This window comes from Pelobates fuscus, chromosome 5 (genome assembly GCF_036172605.1).
Source record: "Pelobates fuscus isolate aPelFus1 chromosome 5, aPelFus1.pri, whole genome shotgun sequence".
Lineage (NCBI taxonomy): Eukaryota > Metazoa > Chordata > Amphibia > Anura > Pelobatidae > Pelobates > Pelobates fuscus.
This window is the reverse complement of record NC_086321.1, coordinates 308,271,667-308,298,587: the sequence shown is the minus strand read 5'-3', so window position 1 is coordinate 308,298,587 and position 26,921 is coordinate 308,271,667. Positions and strand designations below refer to the sequence as shown.

General features: G+C 41.2%; 1 protein-coding gene across 2 annotated transcripts in view; it reads left to right on the top strand.

The window, feature by feature from the left end:
• Positions 1–26,921, top strand: part of PIGG (phosphatidylinositol glycan anchor biosynthesis class G (EMM blood group)) — a 556,446-nt gene that overhangs the window by 163,805 nt on the left and 365,720 nt on the right. For both annotated transcript variants that reach the window (XM_063455507.1, XM_063455506.1), the window contains one exon: positions 22,849–22,987. In XM_063455507.1, coding sequence (XP_063311577.1) covers positions 22,849–22,987 — 139 coding nt within the window. The remainder of the gene's footprint in view (positions 1–22,848; positions 22,988–26,921) is intronic.

Here is a 26,921-nt window from a genome sequence, read left to right as displayed (position 1 = left end):
ATGGTCTGTTTGCACCTCTTTTCCTAGCAGACGCTTCAGTGCTGCAATCAAGGGAATAACTTCAGCAACAGATGCATTAGTTGAGCTTATTTCCTTGGTTAACTGTTCAAATGGAGCAAGAAGAGACACAATATTTTCAATTAAGATCCACTGATGTGCACTGAAGGTTGCTGGCAGTTCGTAATCTGCCATGTACGCAGCTAAGACTCGCTTTTGTTCAAGTAATCTTTCCAACATGTACGTGCTGTTCCAGCGAGTGGCTACATCTTGCTGCAGTCGTTTGGGTGGCATTCCAAACTGTACTTGGAAAGCTTGTAATCGGGAATAAGCAAGCAGAGAATGCTTAAAGTGACCCACAATTTTTCTTCCTGATGCGGTTATATCTGATATACTGCGCTGACTCAGCACTCCCTCATTTACAGCCAGCTACAGCATGGGTGCCATGCACGGTATACTATTGAGGCCACTGTCCTCCGGAGCCTTTACCATGTTCCGTGCATTATCTCGGACAATCAGATGCACTTTAGACCTGTCAATGTGCCAAGTTTCAAGCATGCTAGCTAAAGCCTCAGATATTGTTGCTGCAGTATGTGACCCAACAAACTCTCGTGCCTGAAGCAAAATTGTTTGCAATTTAAAATCGGCGTCTATCCACTGCGCTGTTAAGCTGAGCATGCTAGTTGGACTTACATCTGATCTCCAAATGTCAGTGGTAAAACATAGAGCTGGGATGTCTGTGGTCATGAGCTTATGAATGTGTTTTGAAACACGGCCAAACATTTCAGGTAGACCGGTTTCTGCAAAATAACGTCTGCTTGGCAGTGTGTAACGAGGCTCAACGTGTTGTATGAGCTAACGAAATCCAATTTCTTCCACAACAGAGAATGGCTGGTCATCTAAGGCAATAAATTCCATTATTTTCTCTGTAATGCCTTCTGCTTTGGCACTATCATTTGCAAATGTCTTAATTTTTTCAAAGACTGTGGCTACAGATGGTGTTGGTGGTGTGCTAGTAGTTGGGGTACTTTTAAGCATTGTTGCTTTTCTGTACTCTTCATGCTGAATTGAATGTCGTGTTTTCAGGTGGTATATCAACCCGGTTGTGGAAAATTGCCTCTGCACTGTACCTCCTCTTGAAATTTTAGCTGAACAAAGACTGCAGACGGCAAATTTGGTGTCTTTATCAGAAACTTTGCAATATTTCCAAACCGCTGACATTGTAAAGTCAATGAAAGAGGACTATGCCTCAGCTATAGATAAAAAAAAAAAAAGGAAAGTGACTTAAAATATATAAACAGATGCATAGATATTATACACACAATGCCACGCAAAGCTGTTAGTTTAAAAACAAATACTAAATTGATGGGGTAAAAGACCTTTAAAATATGATAAGTGGCAAGTGCATTGGGTATTAGCCAGGTATTAGTGCATTATTTCCTTGGTATGTCATTTAACCCCTTAACCCCTTAAGGACCGGACTTTTTTTGCGATGTTGTATATTTGCGACCAGGCATCTTTTTGACACTTTTGTGGTGTTTGTGTTTAGCTGTAATTTTCCGCTCTCTCATTTACTGTTCCCATACAAATTATGTATTGTTTTTTTCAGGACAAAAGGGGCTTTCTTTACATACCATTATTTATATAATCTCATGTAATTTAATTTAAAAAAAATGAAAAAATATGATGAAAAATTGAAAAAAATACATGTTTTTTGACTTTTATGTGAAAAATCTTTTACTCATCTACAAAAGCGAATGAAAAAAACTGCTAAATAGATTCAAAATGTTGTCCTGAGTTCAAAAATACCCAGTGTTTACATGCTTTTTGCTATTTTTTTGCATGTTATAGGGCTATAAGTACAAGTAGGATATTGCGGTTTCAAAACATACATTTTTTTAAAGATTTTTTTATTTTCAGGAGAGTAGAAGACAAGAATAGGTACAACATAAAGAATGGGGAGGGATACATAATAAAGAAAAAGGGAGGGGGGGTACAAGGGGGCGACACATCGTGTTTTTCCTTACGCAGAAGGAGATATATACGATACAACTGGTTACATATAACAAAGTGAGTCAAGCCAAGAAGTCTAACAATATTTCCAACAGTGGTAGAAGACAAAATGACCTAGTACCTCAAAATATCAAACTCCAATTCGCTGTGTTTCTACTTATCATACGTCACTTAACCCCCACCTAAGATATGCGCCTTATGTTGGCTCTAGGCATCTAGACCAACGCATTTTTTTAACCCATATCATATCTTAGTTGGGGTCCTGTTCTAATCCCTTATTTCTCTGTGTCTCCAAGTAAGGTCTCCTAAGTGGAGATATAATGAAATCTTAGTAGTGGCGTGTGTCAGGGTGGGGGGTTTTAGTTAGAAGGACTAGAATCTTGGCTAGCGGGTCCAGATTTGACATCCACCAGAGCGAGCCACGATTGCCATATTTGTTCTCTCTCTTTTGTATGTGGGATTCTGCAGAGAGTATCTTATATTTATAATATTGTAAAATTGTGGTTATAAGTTCCTTACGGGAGGGACATTTTGTGCCCTTCCAGTACCGGGCTATTAGGTTACGTGCCGCTAGGATAACTAGGGAAGCTATTTTCTTATATTTTTTGGCCCAACGGTCTGGGAAAATCATTAGCAGTGCCAACGTTGGCGTGATAGGAGATGTGTAATTCATAGATTGGATCAGTATTTGTTGAACCTGTTTCCACAGTGGTTTTATCACTTGGCAATCCCACCATATGTGGGTCATGCTGCCCTCCGTTAACTCGCATCTCCAACAAGTTGGGGTTGCGGAGGGAAAAATTTGGTGTAACCTATGCGGAGTAAGGTATCATCGATATATGATCTTTTTATGCGCCTCTATATGTGAGAAACAGGACGTAAGGCCTTTTAGTGTATTCAGTGCCTTGGTCCATTGTTCGTCTGTAAGCTTGGGGATACCTTCTTTCTCCCATTGTTCCACATATTTAAAAGAGTGGGGTTGAATTTGGTTAAGTGTCGCTGTATAACACAGAGAGAGGGATTTTGGTCTAACCGGTGTTAAGTGGCATCTGGATATGACCTTTAATGCCTGTATGGTGCTTTGTGATGGGGTTTGTGTTGGAAAGGAGACATGCGTATTTATAACGCTTTTAAGCTGTAGGTATGGGAAGACAAAGGAGTTAGGAAATTTGAACTGGGCTTGTAAATTTGGGAATGATTTAATCCCTGTTGGATCGCAGATATCTTTAATATATTTAATTCCGTAAGCATTCCATGTGTGTAGAGACAACCATGGAGTTAACCTTGATAGTGCTTCCAGCGGGGCATGTATGCAGAATTTCCCTTTTTCTGATAAGGTAGCCATAAGTTTATCCCAGTATTTGAGGGTCACTGAAGAGGAGGGGCACACTGTTAGTTTTTGCGGTCAAAGTATTTTCGGTGCCCACATTATGTGTAAAATAGGATGGGGATGTGCTTTGTCCGTTTCCATGTCCACCCATGGGAACGTATGTTTAGGGGCGTGGAGCTTTATAGCGGACTCGAGAATAGCTGCCTCATAGTAGGTGGCAATTTTGGGTACCCCTAGGCCCCCTGTGGATTGTGTCTGTTGGAGTAAGTGGATAGGTAATCTAGGTTTTTTCTTGTGCCATATAAATCTGGATATAGTCGTCTGTAGCGTTTTTAGTATAGAGGGATAGGTAGGGGTAACATTCGGAATACATACAGAATTTTGGGTAATATTATCATTTTAATAGTGTGGATTCTTCCTAACCACGATAAGCGGACTTGTTCCCAGCCCTGAAAGAGCGTGTTGCATGTGTGCGATAGTGGTGTGTAGTTCAGCGTTACTGTTTTGGTTGCGTGTAAAGCAAGTTTCACTCCCAGGTATGTGATATGATTTTGTCTCCAATCAAATAGGAAGGTCTGGCGTAATTTATCCACTTGTATTGTGGGTATGTGAAGCGGTAAGGCTTGTGTCTTAGCTGCATTGAGTTTATAGTATGATATTTTTCCATATTCTTGTAATAGGTTCATAAGGCGTGGTAACGATGTATCAGGGTTGCAGATGGTTAGGAGGATATCATCCGCGAACATCAATAATTTGTAATGTGACCGCTTTATAGGTATGCCTGAGATTAGTGGATCTTGTCTAATTTTTATTGTCAGGGGTTCTAAGGCAAGTATGAAGAGGAGCGGGGATAAGGGGCACCCTTGTCTGGTGCCGTTAGTAAGATGAAAGGGTGATGAAAGGAACCCGGATTGAGAGACTCGGGCCGTAGGATTTGTATACAATGACATTATGCCTTGTATCATTTCCTTTGGGAACCCATATTTAGCGAGGACCGTTGTCATGTATGTCCAGTTAAGTCAATCGAATGCTTTTTCAGCATCTAGTGCCAATAGGAGGCTTTCTGTGTGTTCTGATTCAATGTGGGACAATATATTGAGAATCTTTCTGGTATTGTCGGATCCCTGTCTTCCTTTAATAAAACCCGTTTGGTCGTTGTGTATTATACAAGTTAATATAGGGTTTAGTCTATTCGCTAAGAGTTTTGCATAAATTTTAGTATCACAATTTAATAGAGAAATCGGTCGGAAGTTAGGGCAATGGGTTGGAGGTTTCCCTGGTTTCGGTAGGGTAGTAATATGGGCTTGTAGCATCCCTGTAGGCATGATTCCTTTTTGGAAGCAGTGATTGAATAGTGTCATCAGGTAGGGTGCTAGTATATCTTTGTAGGTGTAGTAGTATAGGTTTGTAAACCCGTCTGGTCCCGGGGATTTGTGTTTTGGGAGTTGTTTGAGGATGTCTACAATTTCTTGTGTTGGTAATGGTTGTATCAATCCTCGACTTTCCTCCACTGTAAGAGTGGGTAAAGAAATATCTGTTAAGAATGTATCTATGTCTGTTTGAACAGGTACATGGCATTCGGGATCCTTTGCCAGGTTATATAGATCACTGTAATAATTGCCAAATTCCTCCGCAATCTCTTGCGGGTTAGTGAGTTTGACTCCCTCTTTCGTGTGTATAAAAGCGATTTTGGTTGATGTGGCTTTTGCTTTCAGTTGTGCTGCCAAGACTTTCCCTGCTCTATTCCCCTCTTGAAAGAATTTGTGTTTCATTCTGGTCAATAAGTATGTGGTTTTAGCCATCTCTATTTCTTTCAGTTGTGCTTGTAGGTGGATGATACGTTGTGTAGTATCGTGTGAAGGCGTGTGCTTGTTAGTGCGGGTGAGAGTGACCAGTTCCTTATTTATGTCTATATAAGCCGACATACGTTGTTTTTTATTAAAGCTGGTGTGTTTGTGCGCTTGCCATAACGTATCTTGTAACGGACCGTTTCACTTACAAGAGGATAAAACCCAGTTTAGGCGATAATCCCCTTTCTAGATGCACAGGCAGCTACGGCAAACACCATTCTCCCGACTGGAACCACACGAACACTGGGACAGCTGAACAAGAAAAGCAGACATCGGCTTACACTCCTGGCAGTCAGCAAACAATCCCATTCCCCCAAAGAACGAGACGACACATCGCTTTGAGGGTTAAGCAAGAACTCTGGACTGGGACACCCAGTCTGGCTTTTATTACAAACAAGTACATACAGGACACTCCCAGGGGGAGGATGAATTTAACCAATCACATGGATGTACCTCCCACACATTTCCTCCCCTTAGATTAGCACTTAACATAATTATACCGTACACCCTTTTCCCCAATTCCTGGATGTACCCCAAATACATATGCTACACCTCCAAAACAGGTATCCCCTGATAGCCCTTATTCAGGGGGACAACATATCCAAGAATCAGGTCATTCGGATGAATGGTTCGGGAGATATGAGGTTCCAAAGATTTGACCGACCGCATGGGTAAAGTATCCGAAAACAGTTCCATGCATTTTGGCCCTGCGGTCGGTCACAAACAAGTGAATGAAACAGACGAATTACTTGGGTTATAGAGACTAAGGGGGATTCGCATGAATCCCCTAGTTCGTATGTTTCTTTCTACCGAACGACGGGTCATTCGGTAGTTTCTATACGAATTTCTGGGAGTATGGAGGTCTCAGCGGTGTTTGCCTAGTCAAGTGTCCGATTTCAGTTCCAGACACTCGACGGCAAAACACCGCTGTTCGGTAGTTTAAGATGGCCGCCGCCACGTGTTTGTTTCCCGAATGGCGGCCACCCAGAGGACAAAGAATACATTACATGGATTGCCAATTACCTGTTTGCAACATTGTTGCAAACGGTAATTGGAGGCACACTTATTCCTGGGTGGTCTGGTTGTTCGGTAGTTTCACTCAATATAATGAATGGAGTGATTCTAGCGAACAATCAGATGAATGCTGCATACATATCACCCAGGTTAAACTTAACACATGAATACATATACAATATACAGGCAGTACAATAGAATATGCTTCACAGTCTTAAAGGGACAGTAGTCCCAAAATGTCCATCGCTGATTTTAAAGGGCCAGTAGCAGCAATATAAATTATTACATGCCCAAATATAGTTTTTAAAGTGCAGCATGTCCAGGGGCCATAGTCAGCGGGCAGGAGGCTAGCAACCAGGCCTCTCCAGTTCACAGTGGCGAAGCTGGTTTCGCCACATTTCTCCCCTTTGCCAATTAGACTAACAGGGTACCTGACTTTCTGCCGGTCAGTGCCCTGGTTAGTCCAGCAACCCACCCACAAAACAGAAATAACAGAGCAGCCCACCCACACTAACCGGTTACTACATCTGGGTGAGGAAGAATTTTGTCCAGGTTCTGGTGTTTCACCGCTGCTGGGTGGGAGACTGGTAGGCTGCCTTGGTGGGTTGCTGAGGGGGCAGAGACCAGCGGTACTCTGTCCGGTTGCCAGCACTACCACGGGAGTAGTCTGGTGGGCGCCTGATTGCTGGAGACTGACTGTCTCCCCTTTAGGTGCACAGCTCGACTGCCGGAGGGGGAGACCGACTGTCTCCCCTTTGGATCCATCACCCTGAGGCTGGGGAACAGGACCGACCGTCCCTATCCCTTGTGCTGTGAGTGCAGAGACTACAGTCCCATCTGCACAGTTGTGGGGCTTAACATCTCCCCTTGGTGGGTTAGGCTGCCGTGGGAGAGAGGGTATAACAAGCTCCTCTCTCTGGACGGTGAACTGCTGCTGGGGAGAGGCGTTAGCAGGCTCCTCTCCCTGCCACTCTCTCTGCTGGGGAAAAGGGAGACCAGCTGTTTCCCCTTTCATTCCCTTGTCCTGCGGTTGGGGTGCGAGACTGACTGTCTCTGCTCCCTGCAGGACATACTGCCGCTGGGGAGGAAGGACGGCACCTTCAGCTCCCTGGGGTACACACTGCCGCTGGGGAGGGAGGACGCTGCTCTCCTCTCCCTTCACTTCACACTGCCTTCCTGGCACATCACTTTGCTGCTGGGGGGCAGGAACAACAACCTCTGCCCCCTGTAACTCAGCCTGCCGCTTGGGAGGAAGGACGACACCTTCATCTCCCTGGGGTACACACTGCCGCTGGGGAGGAAGGACGACACCTTCCTCTCCCTGGGGTTGCTCACAGGACCAGTCTAGGAACTCTGCTACCTCGGGTACTGCTGGTTGCTGTTGGGCGGGAGGACCGGTTGTCTCTTCCCAGGCCTCATTGATGAGTCGCAGGTTATTCCCCTCCAGGTTCCATTCCTTGGTGACCAAATATCGTAGGTCTGCCTCGAGGTCCATAGCGCCAGAGAGACCCAGCATGTTCTCTCGGATGCCGTACAGGTCCCAAAAACGATAGTCGGTATCTTCCCCAAAGTCCTCGTCACCACTATTATCCCAAAATAGACCGGGGCCAGTGTATTCTCCGCCTTCTGGGAACTCATACTCTGCCATCCTGGGGACACACTGAGCCGCGTACCACTGTAGCGCCTGGTACGCGTTGTCGAGCGTCAGTTCTGCGTATATTAGAATCTCGAGTCTAGTCACCCACTTTTCTGTGGTCTGTTTTCTCAGGAGGGGCATCCGCTCTGCCATTCTAGCCAGAATTCGCTGCCTTCTGCTGCGGCGCCGATCCCCTCGTGAATACTGTACTTCTTCTAGGGCTTCGTCCCACAATCTGGCTCTGGCCATATCTCTGTACCTCATCATGTCCTCCTCTGGGACTACTCCAGCCCACAGGCCTACGTAACTGGACATTACATCCTGAAGCTTCTTCTCCATTTTCTGAGTTCCTTTGTAGATAGGGTCGCTGTACGGATACTGGCGTTGCCCTCAATTTGTAATCCAGAAATAGTGTTGTCTGTAGCTGTCCCTCTGGTTGTAGGAACGATCCCGCCGCTTGCCACCAATTGTAACGGACCGTTTCACTTACAAGAGGATAAAACCCAGTTTAGGCGATAATCCCCTTTCTAGATGCACAGGCAGCTACGGCAAACACCATTCTCCCGACTGGAACCACACGAACACTGGGACAGCTGAACAAGAAAAGCAGACATCGGCTTACACTCCTGGCAGTCAGCAAACAATCCCATTCCCCCAAAGAACGAGACGACACATCGCTTTGAGGGTTAAGCAAGAACTCTGGACTGGGACACCCAGTCTGGCTTTTATTACAAACAAGTACATACAGGACACTCCCAGGGGGAGGATGAATTTAACCAATCACATGGATGTACCTCCCACACATTTCCTCCCCTTAGATTAGCACTTAACATAATTATACCGTACACCCTTTTCCCCAATTCCTGGATGTACCCCAAATACATATGCTACACCTCCAAAACAGGTATCCCCTGATAGCCCTTATTCAGGGGGACAACATATCCAAGAATCAGGTCATTCGGATGAATGGTTCGGGAGATATGAGGTTCCAAAGATTTGACCGACCGCATGGGTAAAGTATCCGAAAACAGTTCCATGCATTTTGGCCCTGCGGTCGGTCACAAACAAGTGAATGAAACAGACGAATTACTTGGGTTATAGAGACTAAGGGGGATTCGCACGAATCCCCTAGTTCGTATGTTTCTTTCTACCGAACGACGGGTCATTCGGTAGTTTCTATACGAATTTCTGGGAGTATGGAGGTCTCAGCGGTGTTTGCCTAGTCAAGTGTCCGATTTCAGTTCCAGACACTCGACGGCAAAACACCGCTGTTCGGTAGTTAAAGATGGCCGCCGCCACGTGTTTGTTTCCCGAATGGCGGCCACCCAGAGGACAAAGAATACATTACATGGATTGCCAATTACCTGTTTGCAACATTGTTGCAAACGGTAATTGGAGGCACACTTATTCCTGGGTGGTCTGGTTGTTCGGTAGTTTCACTCAATATAATGAATGGAGTGATTCTAGCGAACAATCAGATGAATGCTGCATACATATCACCCAGGTTAAACTTAACACATGAATACATATACAATATACAGGCAGTACAATAGAATATGCTTCACAGTCTTAAAGGGACAGTAGTCCCAAAATGTCCATCGCTGATTTTAAAGGGCCAGTAACAGCAATATAAATTATTACATGCCCAAATATAGTTTTTAAAGTGCAGCATGTCCAGGGGCCATAGTCAACGGGCAGGAGGCTAGCAACCAGGCCTCTCCAGTTCACAGTGGCGAAGCTGGTTTCGCCACATATCTATTCCGATATCGATATATGTGTGGTCTGTTAAGAGGGAGTCGTTTAGTCTCCACGTACTCTTCCCGCTCATCGGGTGCTGAGTCGTCAGTGATAGTGTGATCGGAGCATGATCGGACCATGTGATAATACCTATAGTTGTGCGTGGTATTTTCACTTTATGGGCTATAGGGAGTAGAAATCGGTCAGTCCGTTAATATGTGTCGTGTACCAGGGAGTGGTGTGTGTAGTCCTTGTCTATGGGGTGTAGGGCCCTCCAAGTGTCTGTATATCCATGTATATGTAGGACGTTTTCTAGTCGAGTAGTCATTCTTACCCTTTGTTTTGTTGTCTTGTGTGAGACCGTAGATGAAGAAGTGGTGTCCAGGGTTAAATCTAGAATAAAATTGGTGTGCCCTCTCGGGGGATGGAGAGTCCCTTTACCTTCGGGTGAGATCTACCATTGATTTTTTAATTTTTTTTATTAATTATTTATGCAGAGTATTGGCATCCGCCATTTTAGAGTGTCCAGTTCTAGACAGAGACATTTTCTCATGTAACATTAATGATAACTTATTGATAACTTATTTGAGAATGTTATATGTACTTAGAAATATCAGGTTTTGTTTTTTTTTTTTTGTTTTTTTTTTTGTTGTATTATGTTTTTTTTTTATTATTAACCCTTTTTTTTTTTTGCCTCATATTCTTATATTACCCTCTTGTTGAGGTCATCAGAGATAAAAATACAAAATAGTGAGTAGGTTTTTCCAAATATATAGCAGAGATAAATGTAAAATAGGGTATGATACAGCGGTGTTTCCCAGACACTAAATCAGAATACAAATAAGTAAAAGGTGTGTATCAGAGACCACATAGGGAGAAAAGATCCCCAAAACAGGTGTAATAGTAAACAATAATAATAACCATAAGATACGACCTGAGCACAAGCGAGTGGCAGAGTCTTATCTATAAAATAAGAATAAAAAACATAACATAGTGTATACTGTATACTGAAAATATGGGAATAATATGAGGATGGACTACCACTCACATTTACCAGAGCCGTACCAGGCTCTGTATATCAGGCTCAAAGGTGCCAATTCAGGCTAGCGAAACTCCAAAGCAGAAATATGATGAATTCCGTAGTAAAAAAGAATTTATTGGATGAATAAAAATATAAAATATCAAACTCCCGGTTACAAGGGGGTGGAACCCAAACAACAAATGGTGTAAAATAAAGGTATCCACTTACCCCAAACAAAGTAAACCGTAGGAGTAAATATAGAGAACAAATAAAATACAATCAAATGATAAAATAACAGCAGACGCGTTTCGGCTCGGTGGCCTTCTTCCAGTGCTGATTTTCGGGTTCTCGTGGCTTGCTTAAATGCGCCCGGCATTGCAGATCACCTGTGTGTGTTTTTCTTCCGTATACGTCACTTCCGGTAATTGCGAACGACGTCATTTCCGGTATCGTCAGTTGGAACGCACGGTGGAACGCATACAGCGTTCAGTGGTTTCCGGTCTTGGAAAAATTTGTATTTAAAAGAGAATTGATTATATAGAGCAAGAAATATATAAATAAGACATAATATAGCAAATAGAGATCCACAAAAGTGGCTCTTAAACTGTCATCTTTATAAACTCTCAATATCAATTAACCACTTAAAGGACCACTCTAGGCACCCAGACCACTTCAGCTTAATGAAGTGGTCTGGGTGCCAGGTCCAGCTAGGGTTAACTAATTTTTTTATAAACATAGCAGTTTCAGAGAAACTGCTATGTTTATCAATTAGTTAAGCCTTCCCCTATTTCCTCTAGTGGCTGTCTCACTGACAGCCGCTAGAGGCGCTTGCGTGATTCTCACTGTGAAAATCACAGTGAGAGCACGCAAGCGTCCATAGGAAAGCATTATGAATGCTTTCCTATGTGACCGGCTGAATGCGCGCGCAGCTCTTGCCGCGCGTGCGCATTCAGCCGACGGGGAGGAACGGAGGCGGAGAGGAGGAGGAGAGCTCTCCGCCCAGCGCTGGAAAAAGGTAAGTTTTACCCCTTTTCCCCTTTCCAGAGCCGGGCGGGAGGGGGTCCCTGAGGGTGGGGGCACCCTCAGGGCACTCTAGTGCCAGGAAAACGAGTATGTTTTCCTGGCACTAGAGTGGTCCTTTAAGTGAACAAAGCTTATAGTGGAGCAGACACATAAATGGGGTGTAGAAGCCGGCCAAAAATAGGCAAAAAGGAAATATAAAAAAAGGAAATATAAAAAATAAGATAATAAAACAAGGGGGAATGAATAATGAAAAATAAAGTAAAAATATTACAGAAAATGAGAACTCAAAATCTAAATTTAAACCCTTAGGGAATAGGCAATCCATATCAAAAATCCATTTGCTCTCTATCTTTGCCAGCTCCTTTACATTGTTTTCACCCCTCCAATTTTTTCCTTTCTTATAAATAGCCATAAATGACAGTACACTTTGCCAAAAAACATAGAAGTGATCCATCCGTACTGTCATTTATGGCTAAGGGTTTAAATTTAGATTTTGGCCACAGGGGTCCTAAACCGCCATGGGGAGACTGTCTGGGCTGCAGGCAGTCTCCCCACACCGGGAGCACCGCCGATCGCCGCCGGGGGAACGACGACGATCGGGTAAGTACATTGGACGGTTAGGACGGTTCAGGACCGTCACCGGTCGGCAACGCAAAAATGCCGATGACGGTCCTGAACCGTCCTTCGTCCTTAAGGGGTTAAGGACCAAACTTCTGGAATTAAAGGGAATCATGACATGTCACACATGTCATGTGTCCTTAAGGGGTTAAAGAAAAAAAAAATAGCCATTTCAAGAGCTAGTCAGATTGAAATAAAAATTCAATAAATATCAGCTGGCAATTCAAATATATATAAAACTCTGGTTGTTTCACCTGAGTTTTCTATATATTTCAATCTGACTAGCTCCTGGAATAGCTCATTTTTTTCTATAAATGACATACCAATAATCATAATATATTAATTAATAATAATATTTATTAATAATAAAGATTTAGAAATGTGGACTAGGGACTTGAAGAAAGCATTTTGGGCAGATTGGCACGTGCAGAATATAATTAATAAATGGATGTGGTTATGTGGATATGTTTGCAGCAGGAAAGTGTATTTCTTTATCAAAATGCTCTAGGTAGGAATCACCCTGGTGTCACCCGGCTACATATAATTAAATTATAATAATAATACTTTATTAATTATATTTATTTACATTTGAGTCTGAGTGCAAGGACTAGTCAGACTCATGGCACTATTTTTAGAAACGGCAAAATGTCGGATGGGCGCGAAAATTGTTACAGTACAGCAATACACTTTATCTTCCTGGAGGCTAAGACACAATTAGACTCCTGTACAGCAGGGCAATCATCACTTAATATATATCTAAGTGGATGGCTTCCCACAGGATTGGGGATTCTTAGTGAATCTCTGTAATTAATTTTATTAATAAATATAATTACTTACCGCAGGCGATCTGGGTAGTTTTTACAGCAGGCTGCCCCACTTCTCACTGCACTTCCGGTTAGAAGGTTGCACGGCGGCAGTGTGTGGTCTTCTCACAGTGGTACCAGGGTGGATGGTGAGCTACTTGGTGGGTGACAAATCCCACAAATCCCAACGCTTTATTTTCTGCCGATATGTACCAATATTGGCCGAAATGGATTAGGTCCATTTTCGGACAATATTTTCGGCCGCCGGAATTTCGGTGCACCCCTACTTATTTCTACACTTAGTTCCTTAAGTACACGTGGATGGATATCGTCAGGCCCTGGAGCTTTGTTTATATTAACTTTAGTTGCTGCAGCACCTTGTCCTGAGCTAACAATTACAATTATTCTGCAAGTTTTTAGTAGCAATCATTTGCACATCTATTGCCATGGGTTCTTCCTTAATATATACAGAGGAGAAATAGGTATTTAAAATTCCTGCCTTTTCCTGGTCTTCATTAACTAACACCCCCGTTTCAGTTTTTAGTGTACCTACACTTTCATTTTTGTTTTTTTTTTAGAATTTATGTACTTAAAAAATGCTTTGGGGTTTGTTTTGCTCTCTTTAGCTATCATTTTTTTTTTATTTTGAAGTTTAGCAAGTCCAATTGCCTTTTTGCACGCATTATTTGCTTTCTTATATCTTTTATAAGATGCATCTGATTTGTCCGATTTGAATGCTTTAAATGTCCTTTTCTTATTTTTAATCTCTTGTTTTACTACTCTACTAAGCCACATTGGTTTTAATTGGTTTCTTTTATATTTATTTCCCAATGGTACATACTGAGAAATGTACCTTTCTAATATTTGTTGGAAGATGATCCATTTATCCTCCGTGTTCTTTGCACCAAAGAGTTTATGCCAGTCAATATAATGTAAAGCTTCCCTTAACTTATTGAAATTTGCCTTTTTAAAATTATATGTTTTAGTATACCCCATGTGCTTTTGTTTTTTTGAGTTTATTTGAAAGGACACTATATTGTGATCACTATTTCCCAAGTGCTCACCTACTTGAATGTTGGTCAAAATATCAACGTTGTTTGTTAAAACCAGGTCCAGACAAGTGTCCATTCTAGTTGGTGCTTGTACAAGTTGTGACATGAAGGTGTCATTTAACAAGTTTAAAAACCTAATTCCCTTTGCTGAGCTACTAGTCCCTCTGTCCCAATTTATGTCCGGGTAATTAAAATCTCCAATAATTAGTGTTACCCAGATTTGCAGCTTTCTCAATTTGCTCAAACAGCTGTTGTTCCTCGTCAATATTAATATTAGGTGGTTTATAACATATCCCAACCAATAGTTGGTTTCCCTTCTTTTCCCCCAAGCAGATATTTACCGTATTTATTCGAGTATAACGCGCACACGTGTATAACACGCACCCCTAATTTTCGATTAAAAATCGGTATAAAATTTTATACCGATTTTTAATCTAAAATTAGGGTGCTTGTTATACTCGAATAAATATTCGAGTGGGTGCTCGATTATACCGACCGCCAGGCTCATTACAAGCCCGGCGGTCCTGGGGGGGTGGGCAGCAAGCGTTTACTCACCTCCGTGCAGCTCCTCCAGCTTCCCAGTGTACATCTCGTGAGACCCGCGGCCAGCTCTGACGATGTCAGAGCGTCAGAGATGGCCGCGGGTCTCGCGAGATTTACACTGGGAAGCTGGAGGAGCTGCACGGAGGTGAGTAAATGCTTGCTGCCCACCCCCCCAGGACCGCCGGGCTTGTAATGAGCCCGGCGGTCCTGGAAGGTATATTTATTCGAGTATAACGCGCACCCTTAATTTTAAATTAAAAAAAATGCGCGTTATACTCGAATAAATACGGTACCCATAAAGCTTTCACATTTTCCTCATCGCATTCCATTTGCTTAAGATTTGGCTCTAAATTATGGTTGACATACAAACATACCCCACCACCCTTCTTGTTTTTCCTATCCTTTCTAAATAACATGTACCCATTTAAGTTAACTGCCCAGTCATGTGTCTCATCCCACCATGTTTCAGTTATGCCTATTATATCATATTGTTTAGTGTATGCCAATACCTCTAGTTCCCCCATTTTGTTATTTAGGCTCCTTGCATTAGTAAGCATACATTTAATATCATGCGTCTCTTGTATATTTTGTGAATTATCAACATTACATAGCTTCTCTGTTCTGAGCTTGCCCCTCCCCCCGTCTCCACCCTCCTTATACTGTGCTGAAGCCCATCTCCTTTCTGTCCTATCTCCATTTTGTAGATTGACCATCCCCCCCCCACTACTAGTTTTAAATCAACTCCAACCTTCTAGCCATCCTATCCCCCAGCACTGCAGACCCTCTTCCGTTTAGGTGCAATCCGGTACACTGGGAGCTGACCGAGGTGCTGAACGGACCGGCGCGGAGGAGAAAGGAGCTGACAGGAGCGCAGGAGAGGTAAGTAAACGCTCTGCAGCCCCCAGTCTGTATTAGGGCAATGTAAATTGCCATAATACAGACACTGACTCCAGTATAAGCCGAGTTGGGGTTTTTCAGCACAACAAATGTGCTGAAAAACTCTGCTTATACTCGAGTATATACGGTATTTCTTCTTCAGCACTGTCAGGGTATTTACATTGGCAGACATTTTGTGCGATGATAGAAATTAAAGTGTATATTGTCAGTCACTCTGAACAGACCAGACTCCATTTTGTTATCTTCAAGCTAACAAAAGACACTATTTCTATCCCTTCTGTAAAACTAACCATTTTGCCAGAAGCTAAGGAATGCATAGTATATACAAACCTGTTGATAAGAAATGAGAACGGGGGATGGACAGACTGTCTAAATGCTAATGGAATATAATTAATTCTAAACCCAGACATTTGTGACAGAGAAGATTAACCCCTTAAGGACGCAAGACGGTTCAGGACCGTCATCGGCATTTTTCCCTTGCCGACCGACGACGGTCCTGAACCGTCCTAAATTTAAAATGTACTTACCCGATCGCCGTCGTTCCCCCGGCGGCGATCGGCGTTGCTCCCGGTGTGGGGAGACTGCCTGCAGCCAAGACAGTCTCCCCATGGCGGATTAGGACCCCTGGGGCCATGTGATCGCCCAACAGGGCGACCACATGGTCACAATAGGTGTCCTAGTCTCTGCCTGCAGGGGGACTGTCTGTGCTGACAGGCAGTCTCCCTGCCAGTGCAAAATCATAAAAAAATTTAAAGTGAAAGTTAATAAAAAAAATATTATTATATATGTGATATGATATATAGACATATATTATACCTATATAATATGTCTATATATCATATATATAATGTCATGCTAAGTGTATTTTTATATTAATATGTACATATATTAATATAAAAATACACTTATAATTAATTTACACACGTATATATATATAATATATATAATAACTATATATATATATATTGTATATATATATATTATTATAAAATACGAATAATAAATAATTTAAATTAAATTAAAAATAATAATAAAAATTAAAAAAAAATTATATATCTATACGAAATGTTATTCTAACTGTATTTTGATATTAATATATATATATTTATATCAAAATACACTTAGAATGAAATTGTATATATATCTATGTATATATAAATAAATAAAAAGAATACGAACTATTCATATGTCCATATACAAAATTACATAAATAATTATATAAATATACACGTAGACTTCAAATATATAAATATGCACATATATTTAAATTCTACGTGCGTATTTATGTAATATTTTTACATAATTAAGTTATTTTATTGATTGCAATTTAAGGGACCTGCCTGCCAACCCAGGCCGAAAGTCCAGAGAATTTAATTTGCTAGCACTGTATTTTACCCTGTAACGTTCTACGACACCCTAAAACCTGTACATGGGGGGTACTGTTTTACTCGGGAGACTTTGCTGAACACAAATATTAGTGATTCAAAACAGTAAAACAAATCACAGCGATGATATTGTCAGTGAAAGTGACTTTTTTTGCATTTTTCACACATAAACAGCACGTTTACTGATGATATAATTGTTGTGATACATTTTCCAGTTTTGAAACACTAATATTTGTGTTCAGCAAAGTCTCCTGAGTATAACAGTACCCCCCATGTACAGGTTTTATAGCGTTTTTGAAAGTTACAGGGTCAAATATATGGGTCAAATATTTTTACATTGAAAATGGCCAGGTTGGTTACGTTGCCTTTGAGAGCGTATGGTAGCCCAGGAATGAGAATTACCCCCATGATGGCATACCATTTGCGAAAGAAGACAACCCAAGGTATTGCAAATGGGGTATGTCCAGTCTTTTTTAGTAACCACTTGGTCACAAACACTGGCCAAAATTAGCATTCAATTTAGTTTTTTACTTTTTTCACACACAAACAAATATGAACGCTAACTTTGGCCAGTGCTTGCGACTAAGTGGCTACTAAAAAAGTATGGACATACCCCATATTGAATACCCTGGGTTGTCTACTTTAAAAAAAAATATGTACATGTGGGGTGTTATTCAGCGATTTATGACAGATAATAGTGTTACAATGTCACTATTGATACATTTTAAAAATATATGTTTTGAAACCGCAATATCCTACTTGTACTTATAGCCCTATAACATGCAAAAAAATAGCAAAAAGCATGTAAACACTGGGTATTTTTAAACTCAGGACAAAATGTTGAATCTATTTAGCAGTTTTTTTCATTCGCTTTTGTAGATGAATAAAAGATTTTTCACATAAAAGTAAAAAAAATTTATTTTTTTCAATTTTTCATCATATTTTTTCATTTTTTTAAAATTAAATTACATGAGATTATATAAATAATGGTATGTAAAGAAAGCCCTTTTTGTCCTGAAAAAAAACAATATATAATTTGTATGGGAACAGTAAATGAGAGAGCGGAAAATTACAGCTAAACACAAACACCACAAAAGTGTAAAAAGATGCCTGGTCGCAAATGTACAACATCGCAAAAAAAGTCCAGTCCTTAAGGGGTTAAATAATTTAATTTTACTTTCGATATTGTATAGCGTCCCATTGTTAACTCTTTCCTGGATAGGAATGTTTAGTGGGACGAGACTGCCCTCTATAGACCAAATACTTAAATTGCTATCTGGAAGGTAACCACACCTCCAGTTTTCTATTGGTCTATCACCTAGTGAATTTACCCTTTAAAAAAGTTAAGACAAAGGGAAGAGAGGAATGCAAAGGAAGCAAAGAACAAAGAGGTGTGCAGTCAGGGGCAATGCAGAGAAATCCATGACAGATATCCACTCCAGGGCACTCAGAATTTCTTACACACCTATCACACATTCATTCAGTTCCTGAGACTACCTACTAATCTGATAAAAAATGTCTACTCAACTGGTAATTAGACTGTTTTCATTTAATTAATCTGAAGTACCGTATATACTCGAGTATAAGCCGACCCGAATATAAGCCGAGGCCCCTAATTTTACCCCCCAAAAATGGGAAAACTTATTGACTCGAGTATAAGACTAGGGTGGGAAATGCAGCAGCTGCTGGTAAATTTCTAAATAAAATTAGATCCTAAAAAAATTATATTAATTGAATATTTATTTACAGTGTGTGTATATAATGAATGCAGTGTGTGTGTATGAGAGTGCAGTGTGTGTATGTGTGTGTGTAATGCAGAGCCTTGGTGGGAGGTGGGCATTTTTATTTTTTAATTATTATTTTAATTTTTTTTTGTTTCATTACTTTTTTTATTATTATTATTATTTTTAATTTTATTATTTTTATTTTATTATTTTATTATTTTTTTATTTTAATTTTTTTATTATTATTAATATATATACATTTTTTCGTCCCCCCCTCCCCTGCTTGCTAGCTGGCCAGGGAGGGGGGCTCTCCTTTCCTTGTGGTCCAGTGGATGGGCACTGTGTAGGAGGGGGCTGTGCGGGCTGCAGAGAGATGTTACTTACCTTTCCTGCAGCTCCTGTCAGCTCTCTCCTCCTCCGCCGGTCCGTTCAGCACCTCGGTCAGCTCCCAGTGTAAATCTCGTTAGAGCCGCGGCTCTCGCGAGATTTACACTGTGAGCTGACAGAAGAGCTGAACGGACCGGCGGAGGAGGAGAGAGCTGACAGGAGCTGCAGGAAAGGTAAGTAACATCTCTCTGCAGCCCCCACAGCCCCAGTCTGTATTATGGCAATGCAAATTGCCATAATACAGACTATTGACTCGAGTATAAGCCGAGTTGGGGTTTTTCAGCACAAAAAATGTGCTGAAAAACTCTGCTTATACTCGAGTATATACGGTAATTACAATTTTCTAATAGCACGATATATGACTGGATAAATCACGATCAGATTTCGATATTTAGAAATCTTAGTTAATTAAGAAGTACATAGTTATAACCATTCCATTCTGCAGATGGAATTAGAATAATTATGTATTTATGTGATTTATCACATGTTGGCATATCGTGATATTTATCCAGGTGTATTGATTTGCTCTAAAATAGGATAAAATCTGTTTAGGCAAGTTAAGATTCCGCTTATAGAACATGGTAGATTACTCTTATTGGATGGTTCCAGGAAATGACTAATGAGCTGGTATAAATGTTATTTTATTTAAAATTACATGAGAATAGATCTTAATCACCTAGGAGGTCTATCCAGCATTGAAAGGGTTATTCTAACTGTTAGCTAAAGTTTTTATGGCCTTATGCTGCAAGCTGTGTGAAAGAAAGTGTCTCTGTGAAGCCCATCATAAATCATTATCTTGACAATTGCTATGTTAACCATTGGATTGTGTATTGCCATTGTATTGCATATCATGTTATACTGAATATTCATTGATTATTATCACGCATGTTACATATTATTATTATTTAATTTGTCACAATAAATTGTATCTATTTTTATAACATTGTGATTTTATTTATATGGAATACATTTCACTTGCACGATAACGATCTTTGGGATCTGAGAATTGAAATAGTGGGCAATTCTCAACTCAAGACGAATACCACCTGGATGACTATACACGGCACGTACCAATGTGGGAGGGGAGATGTGTTGCGTGTACGTATATAGCCAAAGGGATAAAAACCCTTACAAACCATAACAACTCTGTTGAAATCCCCATAAAACAGTTCTTTAACTGCAATACCCAGGGAATGATTTACTTACTCATGTGCAAGTGTGGCATGAAATATGTGGGCAAAACCATACGCCCATTCAAGAGACGCATTATGGAACATGTCCATTCTGTAACCTTCTAACAGAGACACGTCAGTTGCCAGGCACATCAGAACCAACCACATGGACACCCCAAAATGTATCACGTTTGCGGGAATAGAAACAATCCAGCTGGGTAAAAGAGGAGGGGATTTAGATCAGACCCTTAAAAGAAGGGAGTGTTATTGGATTTATAAATTCGACACACTAGCCCCCAAAGGCCTCAATGAAGGCTTTACCTTCACTCCGTTCATTGAACCATGATGATTACCACTGTATATATGTATATAGATCTGTGTTTTCCAGTCTTTAACTTATGTCTTCCCTTTAACAGATATCACTTTCTGTACATGTAGAGTGTGATTTACCGGGCACCCATCTGACTGAGCAGCAAGTGACCGTTCATTACCTATTCCACATAGACCACCATTCCTAGTACACCTCTTTTCCTGTCTGGCCCATTGGGAGAATAAGTGAGATTGCTGCCCCCTCCAATAGGATCCTTCCTATACTGTATGAAGTAGGGGCTCTCTATTCATACAATTGCATCTTGCCTTCCGTCAGGAAGAGCCTTGCTATAACTGTCCATCCTACATTACAGTCTATAGTGGTGCCCTGTGTAACTGTAAAAACTGTGCTTCCTATTTCACATGCTTATGATGATAATGGGAGCTGTATTTCTTTTAGTTTCACAGCCCCTTCTATATTTCTTCAAGTTGTGACCATACACTCATTTTACTCTCAAGTCCCAGTACAGGACCATCGGTATATGTAGGCCGATTATTAGGGGTCTTTATCTAGGACACTCATTTGGTTGATGTGGTTGGCATCATTGATTCCCCCTAGACAGGTTTACCCGTCTGAATGCACAATGCGTTTTCACGCACGGTGCCTTCCGAGGATTAATGCTAGCCATAGGTCTATTTCCATATGGGGGAGGAGCCTTCTTTCGGCACATGGAATCAGCCGATGACTGACATCCTCCCCACGTCCTTGGACCCGCCCCACTTACACCCACGTGGGCGGACGCACGGACTAATGACAGGCTACACGTCATTTGGAAAATTGGCGCGAAGAGGCAAGACACGCCCAGCGCCGTGATTGGTTGCATGATCTGCCGGTCCGGGTATTTAAACCCAGCGGTGTGCATAAGCCAGTTCACCTTTGACAAAGGCGCTCCAATAGCGCCGAAATGGACGTTAGGTCGTTACTCTTTTTTTATTTTACCAGCACGGTTTGATGTGACCACTGGGTTAGGGGAGTGGGTCTGTGTTTTGCCTAACCGATGTTAGAGCTAGCCACAACTAGTTTTTCAAGTGTTCAGTGTAGAAATCTTTTTTTTCCCTCAGCAGGCTTACTACAGCTCCTTCAGCAATAGGGGCAACTACTGCAACAGCTGACTTAGCCATCCCTTAACAGTAATTGGGCTGATACAAGTGTAGAAACCTTTTTTCTCCCTCAACAGGTTTACTACAGCTCCTTCAGCAAAAGGGGCAACTACTGCAACAGCTGACTTTGCCAGCCCTCAACAGCAATTGGGCTGATACAAAGAATCTCCAGCAAACTAAGGTGCAACTTTGTATCTCCTTAGTCATACAGAGATACTTTGTTTTCCACTTGCTGATACCTGGGATTGATTGATTTATTTTTTTTCTACACTCTGATGCCAAGGGACACATTCAGCTGCCATTTGCCTGTGCCTCTCAGGTTAGAGATTCCTTAGTGCACAACATCACGCAAGCAGCAGAACTGTCCCTCTGCGGCACCAGCTACACTTTATGTTACTAGTACATTTTGTGGCACAGACCCACCCCAGTGTATATAATGGTTGTGGTATATTAAGTTTTACTTGTTTGTTTATTTTTCATTTGGGATCAGATTTTTAATGATACCCGCGATTAAATAATTTTAGACCATTATTTAAAGCAGTACAACAGCTGCAGAACTCCTTTTCTTGGCGCTCCTGAAGCTTTCTAGCCAGGGAGTACGCCTACTCGCTCTAATTCTCAACTGTTTACTATTATTATCCCATAAATATCCCCACAGCACCTTCCATGCTTAGTAAATGGACAAGCAAAGGCAAGTCAACAACAAACACTCATCAAGGCTACCTACAAGTAACTATATTCCTTCTAGAGGGGCACAGACAAATCACAATTTGGAGAAAGTCAAATTTGGTAGTTTTTGGGTCTCATTTACAAATAATCCATATTACTATTCCTTCCTCAAGTGCCATCTAGTCACAAGTAGGAGATGTATTAACAAATGCACAGGCAAGGCACTCACGGAAAGGACCATTATAGTGCTATGAATGCAAACATGCATTCCTAACGCTGTAGTGTCCCCCTGCCTATTTAGCAGATAGCATCACATGAAACTGCATGCAGAAAGATTCTAGTTCACTAGCTGCAAATAAATAAAAATGGATGCCCATGCTCTCATCCTGAAAATGTGGTCATTTATTACCACTTACATTTGATGCTGTTAAATAATACGTAATTGATATTCTTTTTGACATTCAGAATAGTGATTTTCTGTGAATTGTGTTTTATTTCCAAATATAGGAAGAAGAATCCCTTCCTAATTTAATAGTTGTCTGCGGTGACCATGGTATGTCAGAAACAGGAAGTCATGGGGCCTCATCTGACGAGGAAATTGAAACTCCACTAGTTTTCATTAGCTCTGCTTTTGAAAGGAAGAATGGTGAGCAAATTGAAATTTGGTAGATCTGTTGTGGACACACATCATTTTCACCCTATCCTTCCAACATTCCTCTCACACAGCATTTCCATGCTTTCCTCTCCCTTTACCCTATTCAACATTTATAAATTAGTTTTCTCAGCCTCACCCTAACTTGCACAGTATTTTCCTACTTCACACTGACAACAAGAATAATCCTAATCCTTTTACATCTCTGTGTTATACATATGGCAAGGAGAAAAAAGTATTTGATCCCTTGCTCATTTTGAATGTTTGCCCACTGACAAAGAAATGATCCATAATTTTAATGGTAGAGGTGTATTTTTACAGTGAGAGACAGAATAAGCAAAACCCTTGTTGGCAATTACAGAGGTCAGGCACTTGTAGCTGGCCACTAGGTTTGCACACATCTCAGGAGGGATATTGTCCCACTCCTCTTTGCAGATCCTCCCCAAGTCATTAAGGTTTTGAGGCAGACATTTGGCAACTCAAACCTTCAGCTCCTTCCACAGACTTTCTATGGGATTAAGGTCTGGAGACTAGGCCACTCCTGGACCGTAATGTGCTTCTTCTTTAGCCACTCCTTTGTTGCCTTGGCTGTGTGTTTTGGGTCATTGTCATACTGGAATACCCATCCACAACCCATTTTCAATGCCCTGGCTTAGGGAAGGAGGTTCTCACCCAAGATTTGACTGTATATGGCCCCTTTTGATGCAGTGCAGTTGTCCTGTCCCCTTGGCAGAGAAAGCATAATGTTTCCAAAGCATAATGTTTCCACCTTCATGTTTGATGGTAGGAATGGAGTTCTTGGGGTCATAGGCAGCATTTCTCCTTCTCCAAACACGAGTTGAGTTGATCCAAAGAGCTCAATTTTGGTGTCATCTGACCATGACACTTTCACCCATTTCTCCTCTGATTCATTCAGATGTTCATTGGCAAACTTCAGACGGGCCTGTACATGTGCTTTCTTGAGCGGGGTACTTTGCAGGCGCTGCAGGTTTTCAATCCTTCACGGCGTAGTGTGTTACCAATTGTTTTCTTGGTGACTATGGTCCCAGCTGCTTTGAGATCATTAACAAGATCCTCCCGTGTAGTTCTGGCCTGATTCCCCACTGTTCTCATGATCATTGAAACTCCACGAGGTGAGATCTTGCATGGAGCACCAGACTGAGGTAAACTGACAGTTATTTTATGTTTCTTCCATTTGCAAATAATCACACCAACTGTTGTCACCTTCTCACCAAGCTGCTTGGCGGTGGTCTTCCAGCCTTGTGTTGGTCTACAATCTTGTCTGACAACTGTAGCGGATTGTGTTGGGCTGTCTTTATTCGTGTTATTAGGTAATTTTCGTTCCATTTGTTTTTTATATACATGTATTGTATGTCGCATTTGTCTGATTGTTCTGTAAAACCACTCCGTTCGTCATTCAAACAAACTACCGAACAATCAGACCACCCCAGAGAGAAGTGTGCCCCTAGTTTACCTCCCTGATTGGTGCTAACCGCAGTCTAATTAGCAATTAGACAGATGCTCTATGTGTGTTCCCTGGATGGCCGCTGTTTGGCATACGAACACGTGGCAGCGGCCATCTTGCCATACGAATGCCCAGCGGTGTTTGGTCGTCGAATGTCTGTAACCCAAATCAGACACTTGACTACGCGAACACCGCTAAGACCTCCAGAGTTCCATAATTACCGAACCAAACACACGAACAGCCCGCCGTTCAAATAAAATGAATCCCACGAACAAAGGGATTCATATGAACGTCAGTACAACTATGGATGGCAAGGATTTTCATATCTTTTACCCCACGAACAAAGACCGACCGCCAGGCCAAAATGTATGGAGCACTTCCACCTAACTCTCGAACCCCTGGTCCGACCTGGGTGATTTTAAAATATGTTGTTCACCCTAAAACAGGGGAAAACCATGTACTATAATATTGAATTATCTGTTAAGCTGAGGTGAGCAGCTGTGTGGGAGGTAACGTGTAAATGATTGGGTACCGTACTAATTACTGTGAGTGTCTCCCTTGTATGGGAGAAATGCTTAAAAGCTGCGTATGTGGAATAAATCTTGAGTTCTGCTCCTGATACTGTGTGTCGTCCAGTTATTGGGAATGGTGATGGGATATTACTGGATTATTTTATTATCATTGATGCTGTTTATCCTGGGTTAACTTCTTGTTCCTGCTTCACTGTTCTAATACCAGCGGAGAACTCTATGGGAAACTAGGTCTCCGTTACAACATCTTTGGACAGCTCTTTGGTCATGGCCATGGTGAAGCGTTTGGAACCTGATTGATTGATTGATTGCTTCTGTGGACATGTGTCTTTTATACAGGTAGCTGAGAGCAAGCTGAGATCAGGAGCACTTCCTTTATGAAGCACAGTGCACCAGCAATTGCTAAACCAGTCACTACCCTTATCAATGAATTCCTGGTGTCATATACATACCCAAACTTTGGAAGACTGCAAAAGTTGTACCTATCCATAAAAGTGATGACAATACTTTGGTATCGAATTCACCTCCTTCACCCCTCTCAATTTCTGACTACATAATCACTGGAAAACCATTCAGTTCTTTTTGCAAAGAGGATATTCAACTGGTGAGATCCACCCATATATTGACATTACAGTGCACTATTTTTTCTGGACTGTTACATATAAGGATTATATGTTTTTCGCTTTTCACTTTTTATTTTTTATTCTTTATTTCTACTTTTATTTTTCTGTTTTTTCTTTTCTTTTTTTTCAGTTTTTACCGGTTTTATATTTTTTTCCATCAATTTTTTAAAATTTTTAAAAAAATTTCTTTATGACTTTATATAGGCAGCTACACCTGTCAGCAGGCTAGACGTCTTGCCTTTATATCATCAGTAGGATCATCAACAACTTTTTGTATATATACTTAGTTAATTAATTTCATACTATTTATAAGAGTTTTTATGGAGGGTTTTGTAAATAATATTTTCTGTAAATAGCAGCTGTACATATGATGAAATGCATACAACTGTACATACGATTAAATTAAAACAATTGTAATTATGAATATATTTTTCACCAATTGGTTAAGGGAACAATACATCGATTGCATAATTACTAACATTTCCATTGATACATGTTTGAGTGCGGTATTCATGTTTATTTTTCTATTGAGATTATGAGGCTTTAACAGGGTTAACCTCGAATACCGGCACCTAGGACATGATTGAGTGCCAGCACACATTGTAGTTTTGTAAATACTTTGGCATCTATTGTCTGATATTATTGCTCCCTGTAATGTCAAAAATCTTGGAAAAATGCATCCACACTCAACCATGATCGTCCAAATCACTTCACTACAACTGCCCTCTTAAAAGTTTTGCAATGACATCCAAGTTGGCATGGAACGAGGAGACTTAACCGGAGCTATTTTCCTTGATTTTGCTAATGCCTATGAAACACTAGATTACACTAGATCATGACATTCTTTTGCAAAAACGTAACAGCTCAGGCATTGGTGATCATCCGCTAACCTGGTTTTGATCATATATTTCAGACCGATTGCAATATGTGGCCATTTATGATAGCGCTTCTCTCCCTCTTCCAGTTACTTGTGGTGTTCCCCAGGCTCCATACTCGCTCCCCTGCTATTCACCTTATTTATAAATGATCTGCCTAACGTCTGCAAATCCCCAACTGTACACATGTATGCAGACAACACTGTAATCTATGCTAGTACACCCAAGCTACCGCAGTTTGAGGCTGTGCTCCAAAACCAATTCGCAGAGGTAGAACAGTGGATAGTGGATTACAAACTCTTCCTAAACACTGACAAAACTGTTATAATGATCTTTGGAACTGTACCTCAATGCTTTCATATGGGGTTTTGCAAGATAATGGCTTAAAAATAAACCAGCAATAATGTACTAAATCTCTCACAAGCCTAACCTGGC